Source organism: Plasmodium malariae, assembly GCF_900090045.1.
Source record: "Plasmodium malariae genome assembly, contig: PmUG01_00_8, whole genome shotgun sequence".
NCBI classification, from domain to species: Eukaryota; Apicomplexa; class Aconoidasida; order Haemosporida; family Plasmodiidae; genus Plasmodium; species Plasmodium malariae.
The window spans coordinates 45319-62655 of NW_021638326.1; the positions used below are offsets into that span (position 1 = coordinate 45319).

Consider the following 17337-nt stretch of genomic DNA (forward strand, 5'->3'; position numbering starts at 1 on the left):
TGATTGTACCACGTTATATATATATATATATATTTAACTCAAAAAAGAATTTACAGTTTATTTTAGGAAATAAGCATTATCATATATACATTATGATATATATTTATTTTAAAAAATATTTTTAATACACATATTATGCTTTTAAATGGTATAACTGTGGAGTTAAAAATATATAGTAAAGAAATATCCTTATAAGCAGAATCCATAATTTAGGAAATATGGTTAATATTTTAATTTTACCCCTTCTACTTTATTTATGAGCTTAGGTACATAATTAAATATACAATTCTTTTTTAAAATGAAAAGCATAAACTTCAAAATTTTAAGAAACTGAAATATTTTTTTTTTTATTAACGTAAAAAGAAAAAGAAAATTTGAAGGAAAAACAATTTAAATTTAAAAAATATTTTTTTAATCTTTAAAATTTGTTCTTTTTCTTTTAATATTATACTTTAAAATATAAACAAAAGGAATTTTTTTATTGCTGAAATAATTTATTTAAAAACAATAAATTATTTATCATATGTTGAATTTGTATGTGAATTATAAAAATAATTCCTATAGATTAATTATGTTAGAAATATTTCAAGTTAATATTATATAAATATATTTGTGAACAAATTATATTTTATTATTTTTATAATTTTCTTTGTTATATAAATTATTATGCAGTTTGAAATGCATATACATCTAAATATAGTATAATATGTCATTAAATTATTAAAAACAATAATTGACAATTTTAACAAATTAAATAATGCCTTTATGTGTATGAAGAGTATGAAGCACATGTTGAGCACTATTGTTTTTACGGAATGTATTACTATAAATAAATGATCATGAAAAATATAATTGACCGTTTCCTTATTATAGAAACATTTCGATTTATACTTTATACTAAATTATTCCAGTATTTCAATGGCGTGGTATAATTTCGTTAATGCACATTTTTTGTTTTATTATTTTGGATGTGATATTCATTATAATTCAAAAAATATCTTATCTACCTTAATAAATTATATTCAGATGTATAGTTATATTGGAGAAAATACATTGTTATGTGAAAAAATAAAAATAAAGTGATTATTCTGATATTTCTATTGTACAAATTAGAAGGGTATTTGAAAAATTTACATAATAAAAAACAGGTTTTCCATTTTCTCACATACCTCATGTTAGTAATATGTATGTAATGAGTTCCATGGAAACTATAAATCGAATTCTACGGGGAACCACTGGTAGAAATACCTTTCAATTTTCCTGATTTGTTTCATATTTAATGTTATTTGCTATTACATTGATAGGAATATTTGTCGTATTTTTCCTTTTGTATAAAGTAAATAAAAATAATTTATAGGAATATAAATACTATTCGTTGTAACTATAATATGACTTACTGAGAAATGTATAATTATATAGTATATATATATATATATATTTCCTATTTATGACGTATCCTTTTGTGTATACCTCTTGGATGTTACATATATAAAAGGGTATTAAATAAGAAAAAAAATTAATTGTTGTGCTTAAGATGAATATATTTATCAATTATTAAATAATGGATAAAAATATTCTCATTTAAATTCAAGAAATACTAAATTTCACATAGCGTATCATCTTGAACAATGACCTCACTACAATTTCACATAGAATATGTACGAGATATAGACATCAATATATTGTTGTATAATGGGGTGAAATTTTAATTCTTTTTAATTGTAACAAAATTAATAATAATAAAAACTTAAAATAATGTTAGTTATATTTAAAGTATATATATTATTTTTCTCTTTTAATTAATGTTTTTTTTTAAATTTTTTATTTTTTGATTTATGTATAAATTATTGGTGTCATTTTTAATTCTTCCGTTTTGTTGCTTTTTTCTTCTTTTCTCCTTTTCCCGCCTTTTTTTAATACTTAGGTAATAAAAATTAGTTCATATTATTATGTATGAAAATCAACATTTTCTTCTTAATCTTGCGTTGCGTGTTTATGTTTTAAAATTATTTGTTTTTCATCCTAAAAAAAGTCTCATTCATATATGAATTTTTCTATTTCTGATGTATACGATAGTGCTGTATTTATGTCAATCATTTCTTTAAAAATTTTTTATATTATTATTTTTGTAGTTTTTACACAAATTTATACATTCTTTATATTTATTTTGTCTTATATATTATTAAATTTTCCATTATATGTAAATTTTATATAAATGAGGGTTCTATTTTTTCATGAAAACAATATAAACTGTAATTTTGTATCAAGTGTTACATCGGTACTGATAGCATATATTATGTAAACTTCTTTCATAATTTATATTTTGTCCATTATGGATGTTTTGTAGGAATTCTGTTGTTTATATTTCAACTTTTTTAAGTTTATTTTATTTTATTTTTTTTAAACGAATACGTAGATATGATTTCATTGGACAAATATATATGAAAAAAAAACATATATATGTACTTAAAAGCTTTATTTTCTTTTTTGATAACTTCGTGCGAAAATGAATTATACGTATTGTTATACATTATTCACATTATTAATTAAAATTTTAATTAACCTTATATAAAAAAAATAAGGTGAAAGTTGTTAGTAATACTGCAGCTTTTGTTAAACTGGCAACAAATACATAATTTATTCTTGGAGGTGGTAAAATTTGTGGTACACCAGGAAAAGATGTTACATTACTCATTTAATTATTATATGCTTTTTTAAAATTGTTTAATTCTTTACAAAAAAAGTTTTTAATATTTTTCTGATATTTATCGTAATGTTGAATAAAAAAGTCAGAGCAGTTATTAATATATATACAACCGCTATCATTAAAATAACAACATTGCCCATTAAAATTGTTAAAATCATTATAATAACTGTATAGTCCTTAAAGTTTTCTAAAATTTCTGTATCAATATTTTTAAACTCTTGTACGAATATATTATTTAATTAGGACGAAAATTTATTATATTTTTCAAAACTAAGTATTATTATTACTATATATTTTTTAAGTGTTTAACAGGTAATTCAAATCTTTAAAATGTTTGATGCTAAAAGATTTATATTGTTCATTTAGTACAATTAAATATCTAACAGTATCTAGACTGATATTATAAATTCGTTATTTCAACTACTGCAACATTTCTCTCCTGGATTTTTAGCACTTTACTCGTGTCATTTTGAACATCTGAAATAGCATCTAAATTTCCTTTTAATGTTTAAGATATAATGTCACAGAATTTTACTAAATATAAAAAAAAATGATAATAAGTTTATAATATAATTGTATGTTTTTGAGTCTACTAACAGAATTCATTTTTTAAAATAAAACTCGTTTGATATTAACTTATATATTGCAACAGTTACTTATTTTATTCTTTATAAATTAATAACTACTTCATTAAAAATTAATAATATATTTATAATGAAAATTAATTAGTTTCAAAATAAAAGGTAAGTAAATATTATGAATAAATACATTTCTTGCATAACATTATTATATATAGAGGCTTATTACTAAATTGTTTATATTATGATTTGTTTTACTCATGTATTAACCTAACAAACAGTAGAAATATTAATACGTGAATAATTATAAATATATTCTATTAATGTCTTGGAATTTTTACAAAATTTAATGTTCTTTAAAATGATATAAATTTTAAAGAATATGCTTGTTATACGTATAGATAGATCATAAAATGATTATAGTGTTTTTATCAATGTTTGAACATCTAACATATTATAATTTAAATGTTAATATTTATTTTGTCAATAAAGATAAATTACATGGTTTTGCATGAAATTTATTTATGGAATTTTAACATTATTAAACGCTAATTTTGTTAAAACTGCTCTACATTATGCTTATACTGAAACCCCCCTTTAGATAAATATTTGATTTATTAATAACATGGTAAATATTTTTGAAAACATGTAACTTATAAAATGAAAAAACATAAGTTATTCAAAATTTTTAAAAGATATATCTGAAGAGAGATATCTTAATATCAACATATTTAATTTATACATATAAATAAAATTGGAAATCTTGTAAATAAATATTCTAATGTTTTTTAATTATTTTTATTTTATCTTAATTAATGTTAAAAGATATAATATTTTATGAAATAATATTCTTTTCTATATATGATATTCATACGTATGTACCACTTGTTTGTTCAGATTCAGGTTATTATTAATATATATTTAAGAACTTATAGTTCAAATTTAATTTGTAGTGGTTAGTTATATGTGGGATAACTAATTTGCGTATTTAGGAATTTTATAAATAGAGAAAAAGATACATTTATTATATTATTATTGCAATTGAATAATAGTTTATTTAATAATATTATATGAGAATTATTTAAATATATATTACAAAATAAATTGGTAAACAATATAGTAATGTTTATTTATTCTTAATGTAATTATGCAGATACAATGGTAAACCAGCTTCATTAGAATTTAATATTTTTTATATAAAAATTATTCCAAAAATATAATTTTAATGTTAAAATTTATAATATATGTATATCAATTAAAACAGTAATATTTTTATAAAAATATAGCGCAAAGTATTCTCTATATTCTCTATATTAGGTATATATTCAATATATTAAGAAATTAAATATTATATTCTTTATTTTATATTTAAAATAATTACTAAATAATTACTTTACTTAATGTATTAAATACATAATTTATATATTTTGAATATTTGTTATTGAATTCGAATGATATTATTCTAATTCAAATTACCTTTTTAAAGCCAGGATTAAAATAAAAACATTATAATATATTTTTAATGTTAATTTTCTTTGCGTCTTTTGTAAAAAATAACAGAATACATATATGCTATTCACTTTTTACGAAAAAATAATAATAATAACAAAAACAAACTAAATAAATAATTATAATGTCTTTTTTCATGAAATGAATATTATATTATTGTTAATTGTTTCCTTAATATATTGAAATATTAAATATATATATAATGAAACAAAAAATGAAGCTATTTTTTTTGATTGAAATTTCTACTTTTGTACTTTTATCTTTGATATGCTATTTTTACAAAGATGTGGTATAAAATTGTTATTAGAAAATTTTATTTTTTATTCATATTTTTTGAGTTTACTTTATATCAATGCTTTTTTGTAACATGAGATTATTTAATCTTATGTATGATAAATATTTACTTTACGTTTATAGAATATCTTTAGCAAATACTTGGATGAGAACTACAAACTAGATAGTAAATTAAATGGAACTTTTCGATTGATGGCAAAATGTAAACGCGATAAGAATTTATGCATTGTAGAGTTAAAAAATGAGACACCAAATAATGAATTAAACGAAAAAAAATATATATCTAATAATAAAAAAGGGGCCACAGGAACAACAATGCAACCGAATGGAAGTTCACTGAATAAAGTTGGATGGAATAAGCATGCTAATAAAAATAAATGTTATATATTTGAAACAAAAAAATATTCTCGTTTAGAAAAAAAAATATTCAAAGAACTTGATTATGAAGATTTTCTTAAAAATAACAGAACAATTAGTAATAAGATTTATAAAAAAATTATACGTAAAAAACTGGCATCGCAACTTGCTCCAACTTTAATATTTTTCATATTGTTATCGTTGTCATTTGTATTAGATTACTGTGGTAGTTATGGCCTTGTATGGGGGTTAGTTGATATATTGAATAGCTTTTCACGTGGTTGGTCCCAAAATATAAACAGTTATTTGGGGGGATCATTCTTAAATTCGTTATTAGAGTATAAAATTTCAAATGGAAGTAAGGGACCATATTATACCTTGCCACTTCTTTTCAATCTATTTTACGTCATACCCTTCATTATATATTGTATCATAATTATATCAAGAATTGTTTATTACCACAAAAAAGTTAAAAAATATGAAAAAATTAAGTACCGTAAAAGGTAAAATGAATAAGAGTAATTATGTTTCTTTTTATAAAAAAATTTTCGCCGTGAAAAGAAATATATATTTTCCTCAGTAATAGACTTAATAAATATACCCACAATAGCATACTTTTTACATGTTGACCAACGTATACATAGTAAGTTTTATATACAGATGTAATGTATATTGTTTTTAGTGTTACTATAAATTTAAATGTTTTAAAGTTTCTCAATTTGTATTATGAACTATTGTTCCCTTATAACTAAAAATTATTCCCTGGTATATATATTTGTGAATTTCATCTGGCTTTTTGTAAAATACATATTTGTAGGTATTAATTAATATATAATACGACAACTTATATAATTTCAGTAATTTACCATGTTAATTTATATTTAAGTTACAAAGAAAATACTGCTTTATATTTTTTTATCTTTTTGTAGATTAAAATGATTATTTGATTGCCTAATTAGAAAAATGTCTTTTCAGTTTACAATGAAGCAAAGTTTATTTTATTCCGTATATATATGTGTTTTTTATAAACGTAAAATTGGACTTTATATGTATTTTACAAAATTAGTTTTTTTTAAGAACACATTACCAAAAATATATTTACCTAAGATACATTTTAATATATCTTATACTTTTTTCATGGTAAAAATATGAAATTGTAAATGCATAATAAAATAATTTGATTTTTATATAGGGTTCTGAGATTAGGATGTATGGTTAATATCTTAATTTTGCTACTATAACTATTTTAATTTATTAATTTATATATATTATCAAATATACAATTACTTATGTTTAAAAAAAAAAAATAAATAAACGTTAGACATTTACAAAATTGAGATATATATTTTTTTATTTATATGCATAAAAAAAAAGGTAATAGGAATAAATTATGAATTTTTAAAATACTTTTTTAATCTATAATAAAAGTTTTTAGTTTATATATTATAATTTAAATGTATAAAATAAAGCATATTTTTTTTTTTGAAATTACTCTTCTATAAAAAATAAATTATTAATAATATGTTGAATTTGTTGATTAACTAAATAGTTTATATATGTTGTGTTAAAAATATTTCCAAATGATATTATATATATTGATTAGGAAAGAAATGTTATATTAATATTTTTATTTTTTTTTTATCATGAACATTTTGAAGCACAAAATGTTTAAATATATATTACATAGTAAAAATAAAAACAACGTTTAAAAAAGTATAATAAACAAAATAGTGTTTCTGTATTTGTAACAAACTTCAACAATATGCTGAGATCTCTTTTCCTCATTAAATTTATAATTACTATAAAAAAAATTTTATGAAAAATAAAATTGAGTGTCTCCTTATTGTAAAAATATTACTATGTTTTTTTTTAATATGAAAACTTTAATGTTTCTATAACGTGAAATAATTTCAACGATAAATATTGTTTGTTTAATTATTTTGAATTTAACATTACACATAATCTGATAAATTCCATATTTAAATTAATAATAAAAATGCAGATTTATGGAAAAACTTAAGATAATACATGGCTATGCAAAATCATTAAAATTAATACTCGTTCTGAAATTACTAATATGATTATTAAAACAGAATCTGAAATTTTTACATGTAATAAAAAAAGAGACTGAATTTTTAAAATATAATATGTATAATAATGTGTTCCTCGGAGATCATAATAGTGGAATTCTGTTAGAAACATGAACAAAAGTAGATTTCTGTTCAATTTTATTTATTCTTAAGGTACTATAATGATACATGATATTACATTTAAGGAAGCAATTGTCGTATTTTTTCCTTACTATAAAGTAAATAAAAATGAATTATAGTAATATATATGCGATTTGTTACTTTTATAATTTACCTTAGTGTAATTTTTATAATTGTATAATAAATTTATATATGTTTTTTATTTATCATATATAGATTTACTTATTACTTTGGATGTTATATGCATAAAATATATTAGAGGAGAAAAGGAAAATTAAGTATAATGCTTAGGAAGAACATATATATGAATTATAAACTAAATATTAAGAGTTTTCCTATATAAATTAGAGATTGAGCCGAATAAATAACTCTTAATTACATACATAAATAACCTTTTTACAGTGTTACATAGAATATATACCATACAAAAACAACAGTACTGAACTTAATGCATATTATTTTAAATGTTTAATTCTGTTTATCGGCAAGTAGATAAATGATAAGGAAACTTTAAAGATATAAATAATATATATATATTCTTTTAAATTTTTGAATAATGTTTTTATTTTATGAATTTTATTTTTTTATTTGGATAAAAATATTACTGGTGTTTTTTTTAAAGCTTCTTTTTCTTCTCTTCTTATTTTAATACAAATTTAAGAAACAGTTCTATATATTAATGTGTATTAAAATCATTATTTATTTCATAATCTTGTGCTAAATATTTATACCTTAAAATTATGTGGTTTTAATTCTAAAGAAAAATTAATATTTAAGTGGACCTTTTGTTACTGACTCAAACAGTAGTACTGTATTTATGTTAACCCTTTGTTTGAATAATTGTTGTGTAATTTTTTTTTTAATTTTAATGCGCATGTATACATTTCTAATTTTTTTTATCTTATTTATTAAGAAATATCCTCATATATGTAACATTTGCGCCGCTGAGTAAATAATATAAATTGTAATTTTTGTATCAAGGTGCTCATTGTGATTGATACCCTATACTATGAGAACTTCCTTTAAATTTTCCATATACTTATTTATATATATTTTGTAAGGATTCTCTTTTTTCTTTAAGTTCAACTATTTTTTTCGTAAATAAGCTATTACATAAGCATGATATCAATAAAGTAAACTATATGAAACAAAACATGTATCTATACCTAAATATATTAATGTTTTGTGCTTGTAAATTTTTGTAAAAATTGGCATATTCGTTGTGTTAGAATATTCACGTTATTAACTATAATTTTTTTTTAACTTTATATAAAAAAAATAAAGAGAATGCTGCTAATAATACGACAGCACTGGATAAACTGACAGTAAATATATATTTTACTTGTATAGGTGATAAATATGTGGTAAACCAGTACAAGGAGTTACCATATGAATTTTATTATCAAACGCTTCTTTACAATTGATTAACTCCTAGCAAAAGGAATTTTAACTACTTTTTTGATATTTTTCACAATTATTCTTGTAAAGGTTATAACATTTTTTAATATTACCACAAATAATATCACCATAATCCTGTTTTTTACCATTAAATTTGCAAAAATTATCATAATAAACGTATATTTATTAAATCTTTGTTAAAGATTCAGTATCAATTTCTTTTATTTCATATATGCATATATTATCTAATTAGGACGAAACATCTCTGAAGGAGTTAAACCAAATGTAACTATTATTCTTTTTCTTTTTTTTTTTCTGAATTTATCAGGTAATTCAAGTATTTACGACGTTTGAGATTATCAGAATAATACTTATCCTTAATTTCAATTAAATATATACCAATATGTTGATATAATGTAATAAAATTAGTATTATGAATATCTAAAGAATTATATTTAGTATTAGAACAATATTATACAGGACTTATATTGTCAATCTTAACATTTTAACTAACCCCCCCTTATTCCGTTTTATATTGAAGATGTAATTACACGAATTATTTTAAAAAAATAATAAAATTAAATAAAAAATACTACTACTAATAATAATATATATTCGTAAAATTATATTTTAATGAATAAAAATATATATTTCATTTATGTAACAACAAATTAATGAAATATTATGATATATATAAATATTATAAAAAACAAATAAATCTTAAGCTTCCCCCTAAAATGTTTGCACCATTGCATATAAATATACGTGAATGAAACAGAAAAAGTTAAATTAAAGACATATTGATATTTATCTAAGTGAAAAAATGTTACGCTTTATGTTTATATGTGATGCATTTTTTTTTGTCATATATAGAATTTAAAAAAACCATTCTTAATAAAATCACCACTTTAATTTTTAATTAAAATTAATATAAGGTTGTATAGTTTGTACAGTACAATATAAAAGCTTTTATTTAAAAACATTATAATTTGAAAAACATAATTTCTTTATTATATCTAGAATACAATTATAGTAATGAATATTCTTCCCTTTAATTTTTGTTCGTGTGAAAATTATATAAATGTACTTATATGCTATAGAAAAAAATAAATTAACTTTAGAGTATTCTCATAAAAATTGCCAATTATATTCGAGTATCTAATTGAAAATCTTTTTTTTACCTTTTAAAATACTATAAATAGATAAATATTATTTATTTTATAGGTATAGAATTTTCCCTTTTATTTTTATTTTAGTGTTAGAATGGCACCTTTCAAATTATTTCAGTTAATATTAAAAATATGTTATAATAATATATGGGCCCATTAGGAATCTCAATTTCATGAACTCTTATGAAATTATGTTTTAAATAAATGAAAAATAAATTTAAATTAAATACGATTATAATACATGAAAATAAGTACTATTCCGTTAAATTAAAAATATCTCGCTTAAAACTAATATTTTATATATGAATGTATTATTTTAGAAATAGACATTGTCATATAATTTAAAACAATCTCTTATTTGTTTTCATCCTATTACACAAGAAGCTAAAGTTTCAGTTTAATCTTTATAACATTTGATTTAGTATAATATATATGATTATATTTCAAATATAACAATTATATAAACAACAATTAAATATTATTACAAGGTAGATTATTTAAAATTATAAATTAAAAAAAAAAAAAAAAATTTTATGCCTAAAGCTTTTAGTAAAATATATTAGTGAATTTTATTTATACATGTGACTAATAAAAAATATAAATTAATATATTAACTAAAATTTATATTTACAGACAAAATATAACAAGCCCAATTAAAAAATAAATTTATGGCTTTTGTTCTACTTTCCCAATATTGTAAAATAATTGATAAAAAAAATATCATAAAATTTTTCAATTTCGCTTATTTCACTGCTATTTTATTTATCCCTATTATGTGTCTTATATGTTGTACTATATATAAACGTATGTATCAAAGATCTCAGAGAATAATAATAAATTATTTTTTTTTTTTCTTATATATCATATTATTGTAAAATATCTTAAAATTATATATTTCGTAAAATATATAACTTGTATATTATTATATTTTAATTGTACTAATATATTTATGATATAATTAAATATATTTAAAAAAAAATATAAAATTACATAAAAACAAAAATTGTTTTTATTATTAGTACATACGTAGAATGATTTCTGTTTTACTTTATGAACAAAGTAGTAATTAATATAGAAGAGTTATTATTATAACGGTTAAAATAAATATTTTTTTTTTATATTTGTTTTATGTAAGATATCCTCTGTTATTTTATTTTTATATTTATACCAATAATATATCTTTTTTCAATTCTCATATATGCGTTTCATTTAATAAAGTACTGTTGTCAAAATTCCCAATAGATTCCAAAGAATTACAGTTGTGCTGTTATGAGATTAATATTAATTAATAACTACATTTGTAGGTTTATGTGTGCCAATATTCTATTATTATTATTATTATTATTATTATTATTAATATTCAATATATTTCTAGTATAATCACTATAGATTTAATAGACTAAAGTTATATTAAAAAATTTATTAAGTACAATATCATATATAAAAAATAAAATATAAAAGAAAACATAAATATTTATTTTCTGGTAATGTATAATTTGTATGAATAAATTATGCATGTAATATTAATATTTTATGATAAAGTATAAAAATATCTAATGGAAAGAATCTTATATAAATTAAAAGAATATACTTTAAAAGAACTATATATTTACTTCTTGTAAAACAAAAAGAAAAAATATAAATTCTATTGAATTTATTCAAAAGTGTTGGAACAAAGACAATGCTAACATAATTATCTAAAAATAATTATTTTCCTAATGATATGATATTAATATGTAATAATATATTTGTTTTATGTATTATAAGGTTATTACATTACAATGACGTATATATATTTTATTTAGAATTGTATTAACCTATGGTAATAATTATAATTAATTCAGATTAATATATTTTTTTCCATTTTATTTATTAATATTATTTATGAATTATTGATATTGTAAAATTCATAAATTAAGTGATATTATTATGGGATTTACATAATATAAAACAGTAAATAATAATTTGTAATCTGCCTATTTTTTTGGTATATGATAGCAGTTAAAAATTGTTACATATATAAAATGGATTTTATATTTTCATAGATAAATCTAGTAGTAGTTATTTTTATAAATATTAATATATAGAGAGATGATTTAAAAAATAATAACCATTAATCTTATTAGCTAAGTAGAAAAAAGAAAAATATAATTAAGTAATTACAAAAAATCAAAAAAAAACATAAAGATAAAAGTCAAAATTAACAAATTATTTTAAAAATGTAAAAATATATCATATTTTTTAAATTTACTATAAAATATTTATATTTTCTTTAATATCCTTCTGGTTTTAGAAAAGCGCTGATATTCATATAGTACTGTTTAATTTATACATTTTTTTATATTTAACTTTTATATCTTTTATTTTATAAAAATATTAATAAATAATAATGTAGATATTAAAGTAAAAAAAATATAAGAATATTTTTTATTTAATTGTTTACATTTTCTTTAAAAGCGCATATAAATTACATGTTAATATAAAAAACTATGTATTCAGAATAATTTCATTATTATTATGTTTTAGGCATTTTAATTAGTTCAATAATTTTTTAAATTTATAATTATAAAAGTTATACAATCAAAAAAGATACTTGAATATCATAAATATCTATAAATATGTATAAAGTTTTTTCATTTAAGTTACACTATTTGTTGTATTAAAAAATTGAATTCTTAATGAAGGGACAGTACATTTAAATACGGTTTTTTCTTTGTGAGAAGATATATATAATTAAAAAAAAATATATTGATATATAACAAATAAAGGGTTACAAACTTACCATAAATGAAAACGTTTATTATGCGATTATCTGTTAAATCATAACGGCCTAGAAGTATTTCATTATGTATATAAATATGGTTTTTTTATAATATATTAAATTACATGAACTATGTATATATTTTCATCATGCTTTCGTGAGTTTTAACGTATTTTTGTTTTTTATATTAAAGTTTTTTTTATATTAATTAAATTCTCGAACGATTAATTGATAAGAATATTTAAATGATACAAATGGGTATATTTCTGAATATGGAAATAACTATATATAAAGAAATAATGAAATAGCATAGAATTCTAAAATTTAAGTAATTCTGATATATAAATTAAAAAAAAAGTATTGCAATATTAATGTTTTTGATTTTTTTTTTTTTTCCTACAAGTTTATTATTTTTGGAATACATTAATATAATTTTAATTTTTACATATATATATATATATACCTTGTTACTTATATTTAATCAAATATTAATATAACATTCATATTTATAATCTTAAATAAAAAATAGTATATATAATTGAAATATATTTTATGCATCTTTATTTCAATCTTCATATTTCATGTTCACTTTTCTTTCTTTTATTAAGTATTTTTTCAAATTATTTTTTTCATTGCTCCCTTAGTGAATAATAAAATTTATGAAATAAGTATCATATAAATTACATGCTTACGCAAATATATTATCCTTATATATTCAGAATGTATATTATAAATTTTAAAAATGTATTTTTTTATAATTCAGTAGTATTTGTCTGCAGTATTCTCTTTTTCCATAGAATATTCATATGTATTATCTTCTCTTATCCAACGTTCTAACTCTTTTTTAAAGATATCGTCCGTTTTATAATCATGATTTTCCGTATTTTCCAAAAAATAACGGTTAAATTTACTTATGTTTTCTATAAATTCTTTTTTACTGTCTAAATTTTCTTTTTCCTTAGTTTCAATTATGTAATTATCCAAATGTGATTCATTATTTTCAATGTCCTGCTCTTTTTTGCATTCTTCTAATACTGACATAAGAACGAGTATACATAGTTTTGTTAATAATTTTTTTTTTATATATTTATATAATTCTTGGCAGTTTTATTTGTTCGATAATTCTCCTATATTAATTAATGGCAAAGAATCTTTAATTTTTTCATTATCATAATCATCTGGTATAATCTGGAGTTCAGCAGTTAAATAGTTAAATAAGTCCTGTTCAATATATTGATTAATAATTATACACTTCTCCAATATCCACTGTCTCCATATATCTTTTTCTTTTTGTGAAAATGGAATATTTTGAATTTCATCAGGATCATTTTTTAATTCTTCTCTTTTTTTTAAGTTAGCTAGTTCTCTTTTCCAATCAATTTTTAAATTATTAAACCAATGTTCTTTTTTCAATTTGTCAGCAAGATTTTGATGTTTTTCTATCCATTTATTCCATAATATTTTTTGTTTTTCTTTTTGATTAATACTTTTTGTATTTCCATTTATTAGTTCGTCATTAGTTAAAAAAGGGTATGTATTGTGTTCGCCTTTTGTTAACAATTCTAAGCATATATCTAAAAATTCTCCTTTTGTATACTCCCATTCTTTATTTCTGTATTCTTCAAGTATTTGCATATGTACTTCTATGATAGTTTTGTATCTATGTTTGTTTTGCTTTGATGCGTTTATGTTATTATTCTTGTTATGTTCAAGTATTTTTATTTTTTTTGTGATCTCTTCATCATCATATAATGGATATTCCATATTATCATGTTTTACAAATTTGCGTTTTGTGAAAGAATGTGAAGGTGTTAGTATTTTTAGAAATTTCACTTGTCTTCTTTTTATCTTTTTTTTTTTTTTAAATATCTCTATTAAATAGTACTGAAATATAAAAAAAAGAAGATTTATAAAACAAATAATTAAAATAAAAAAATAATTATCATATTTTTATAAGACAAGTTTTATTTTACTTTAATAAAAAAAGAAAATACAATAACTATGAAGGTTATTAAAATAGATGAGTATGCTTTAAGTGAATGAACTGTTGAACCTGTGTAATTATATATATGTATATATATATATATATTAATTAGTTTTTTTATATCAAAAATATGTAAGTAGAATTGGTGATTCCTGGAATTTTACGAATTTCAGTAGAATTGGCAGAACCTGGCCTAAGAATTAATGATTGAGAACTTAGTGTATTAGTTTCATTAGTGTGGAATACTTCTGATCCTTCAGAATTTGACTTTGCTAAAGTATCGGATCCTGGCGATACTGTATTTTCAAGATTAACCTGTATAGATCCTTCTAATTTTACATCTGGTTTAGTTTGAATAGCTGGAACACTTGTACTTTTATCTTGAGAATTTGGTGTTTCAGTTAACGGATGAGCATCGAGTTGACTTTTCACTTCGTTTGAAAATTGTTCTTCAGTTTTAGCTTTCTGTACCTCTAGAATTTCCATATGTAGTGGAGTTCGAGAGCTTATTTCCACTGAAACATCAGATTTTGGATGAATTTCATCTGTTTCTTGAACCGATTCTTGTGAACTAACAGTTTTTTTTTCAAGTAAAGTTCTACAAGACGGAATTTTATTGATGGGTAGGCAATGAGTTCTTGTAAAAGTTTCCTTTTGGAACACGTCGCAAAATATTTCTTGACTTTGTCTTCTTTTTCCTTTATTTGGTTTTTTTATGTAGCAATATTGAAAGGGATTTGTCTTTGTATCAAAATGAATTTTCATCACATCAATCCAATCGTTGTATTCATTGCATATCTTTAAATACTCTTCATCACATGTTTTTGAGATTCCTCTTTCTAATCGTTTTATTTTATTCATATATGTACTTCTTTTTTCACAAAAATCTTCTTCTTCATATTTTAATTCTAAAAGTTGCATATCACTTTCATCCATAACAACAGGACATTTCCCATGTATATCAACATTTTCATAGTGAGATTTTACCCAATTTTTTATTGCCCCTTCCCATGTATCTTTAGAAGACCTATAATATGATGGGGGAGACTTGTTTTCAATTAGATATTTACTCAAATCTCTACATACTTTCCTAAATGTTTGTTTGTTACTCTTATTACTTAAGGTAGCAGACTTAGAGGTTATATATTGTCTAATTTTTTTAAAATTTGGATCGACAACGTACATCAGAAATCCAGAACTTCGAACATTCAAATTCTAGATTCAAAAGAATTATTTAAGAATTATTTTTTACCTTATTTATATTATCAGTTGTTCTAGAATAAATAAATAATTCATACACATCAAAAAATAAGCAATTATTACCGAAGAAAAACAATTATCCATGGTGGATTTACGTTAATATTTTAGTTTATTGTAAATAACAGTCTGAAGGAAAAATATGAATTTATATATTTAATTATCAATATTGTAATTTTAAGTTTATACATGGTAATAAAAATAAATATAAAATCATCATTTACATAAGAATTTATATATATACTATAATATAATTTAATAGATCAGTATTTATTTTATGTGCTGCTTATCTGGTTTTACGTTAAGTAAATATACAACAACTGGAGATATATCCTAATCATTTTTTAATATTAATTCACAATTATGTATATATTATTATATAAAATAATTTTCGCTATATAAAGAAAAAGCCAAAATATTATCCGCAAAACAATACATATAAATTATATCAACATGTAATATAAAATTTATTCGGTAAAAATAACTTTAATCTATATATTGGCATTTTCTATTTTTTCTTAGTAGAAACACATGTATATATAGATGTTATTACCTATAATAATATATATAATTCCTTTTATTCTTACGTTTTTCATAGAATAAATTATCTATAAGCCAAAACATTATTAGTAATGATAATTTGTTTTTATTTTTGTTTTTTTTGTATTATCTTTTTTATTTATTATTGATATAGGTTGTTCTAGTGTTATACAATTTTTTTAAATATCTTTTATATTTACTATAATGTATAAAAGAACGAGAACTAATATTATATAAATTATACTAAAGTGTTGCTATACTTGTGGAATGTTCTTATTAAAATGTACGCGTGACAGTTAACATTTTATTTATATCTATTACCTAACATTCCTTATTTACAGTATATATTATTTCATTGAATAATTTTAATATAGTATAATTTATTTTACATATATTTTCTCTTGTACATACCTGTTACAACTTTTATATATGAATCCTTTGATTTGAAAAAACAATATATTAAAAGTATATTTAGTTTTAATAATGAAATAAAATTTGGATACATATTAAAAATATATAAAAAAATATTAAGAAATAATTATACTAAAATTATTTATGCAATATAGTTGAAAA

General features: G+C 19.9%; 1 protein-coding gene and 3 pseudogenes across 4 annotated transcripts; 1 reads left to right on the plus strand and 3 right to left on the minus strand.

Annotated features, from left to right (window-relative positions):
* Positions 1–2281: 2281 nt before the first annotated feature.
* PmUG01_00021000 lies at positions 2282–3238 on the minus strand (annotated as a pseudogene). The gene is given in 6 exon segments: positions 2282–2872; positions 2887–2976; positions 2990–3079; positions 3094–3153; positions 3168–3191; positions 3206–3238. Coding segments are annotated over 6 exon segments (888 nt in total).
* A 1758-nt stretch (positions 3239–4996) lies between these two features.
* On the plus strand, positions 4997–5952 carry PmUG01_00021100 (fam-l protein; the record flags this gene model as incomplete). Its single annotated transcript, XM_029006833.1, has 2 exons — positions 4997–5083; positions 5212–5952. 2 exons carry the CDS (start codon positions 4997–4999, stop codon positions 5950–5952), a joined length of 828 nt encoding a protein of 275 aa, XP_028859283.1.
* A 2691-nt stretch (positions 5953–8643) lies between these two features.
* PmUG01_00021200 lies at positions 8644–9525 on the minus strand (annotated as a pseudogene). Its single transcript is given in 3 exon segments — positions 8644–9003; positions 9018–9359; positions 9373–9525. Coding segments are annotated over 3 exon segments (855 nt in total).
* A 4217-nt stretch (positions 9526–13742) lies between these two features.
* On the minus strand, positions 13743–16311 carry PmUG01_00021300 (annotated as a pseudogene). Its single transcript has 4 exons — positions 16291–16311; positions 15156–16182; positions 14957–15036; positions 13743–14867 (listed from the first exon to the last, which is right to left on the minus strand). Coding segments are annotated over exons 1-4 (2253 nt in total).
* Between the last annotated feature and the right edge of the window lie 1026 nt (positions 16312–17337).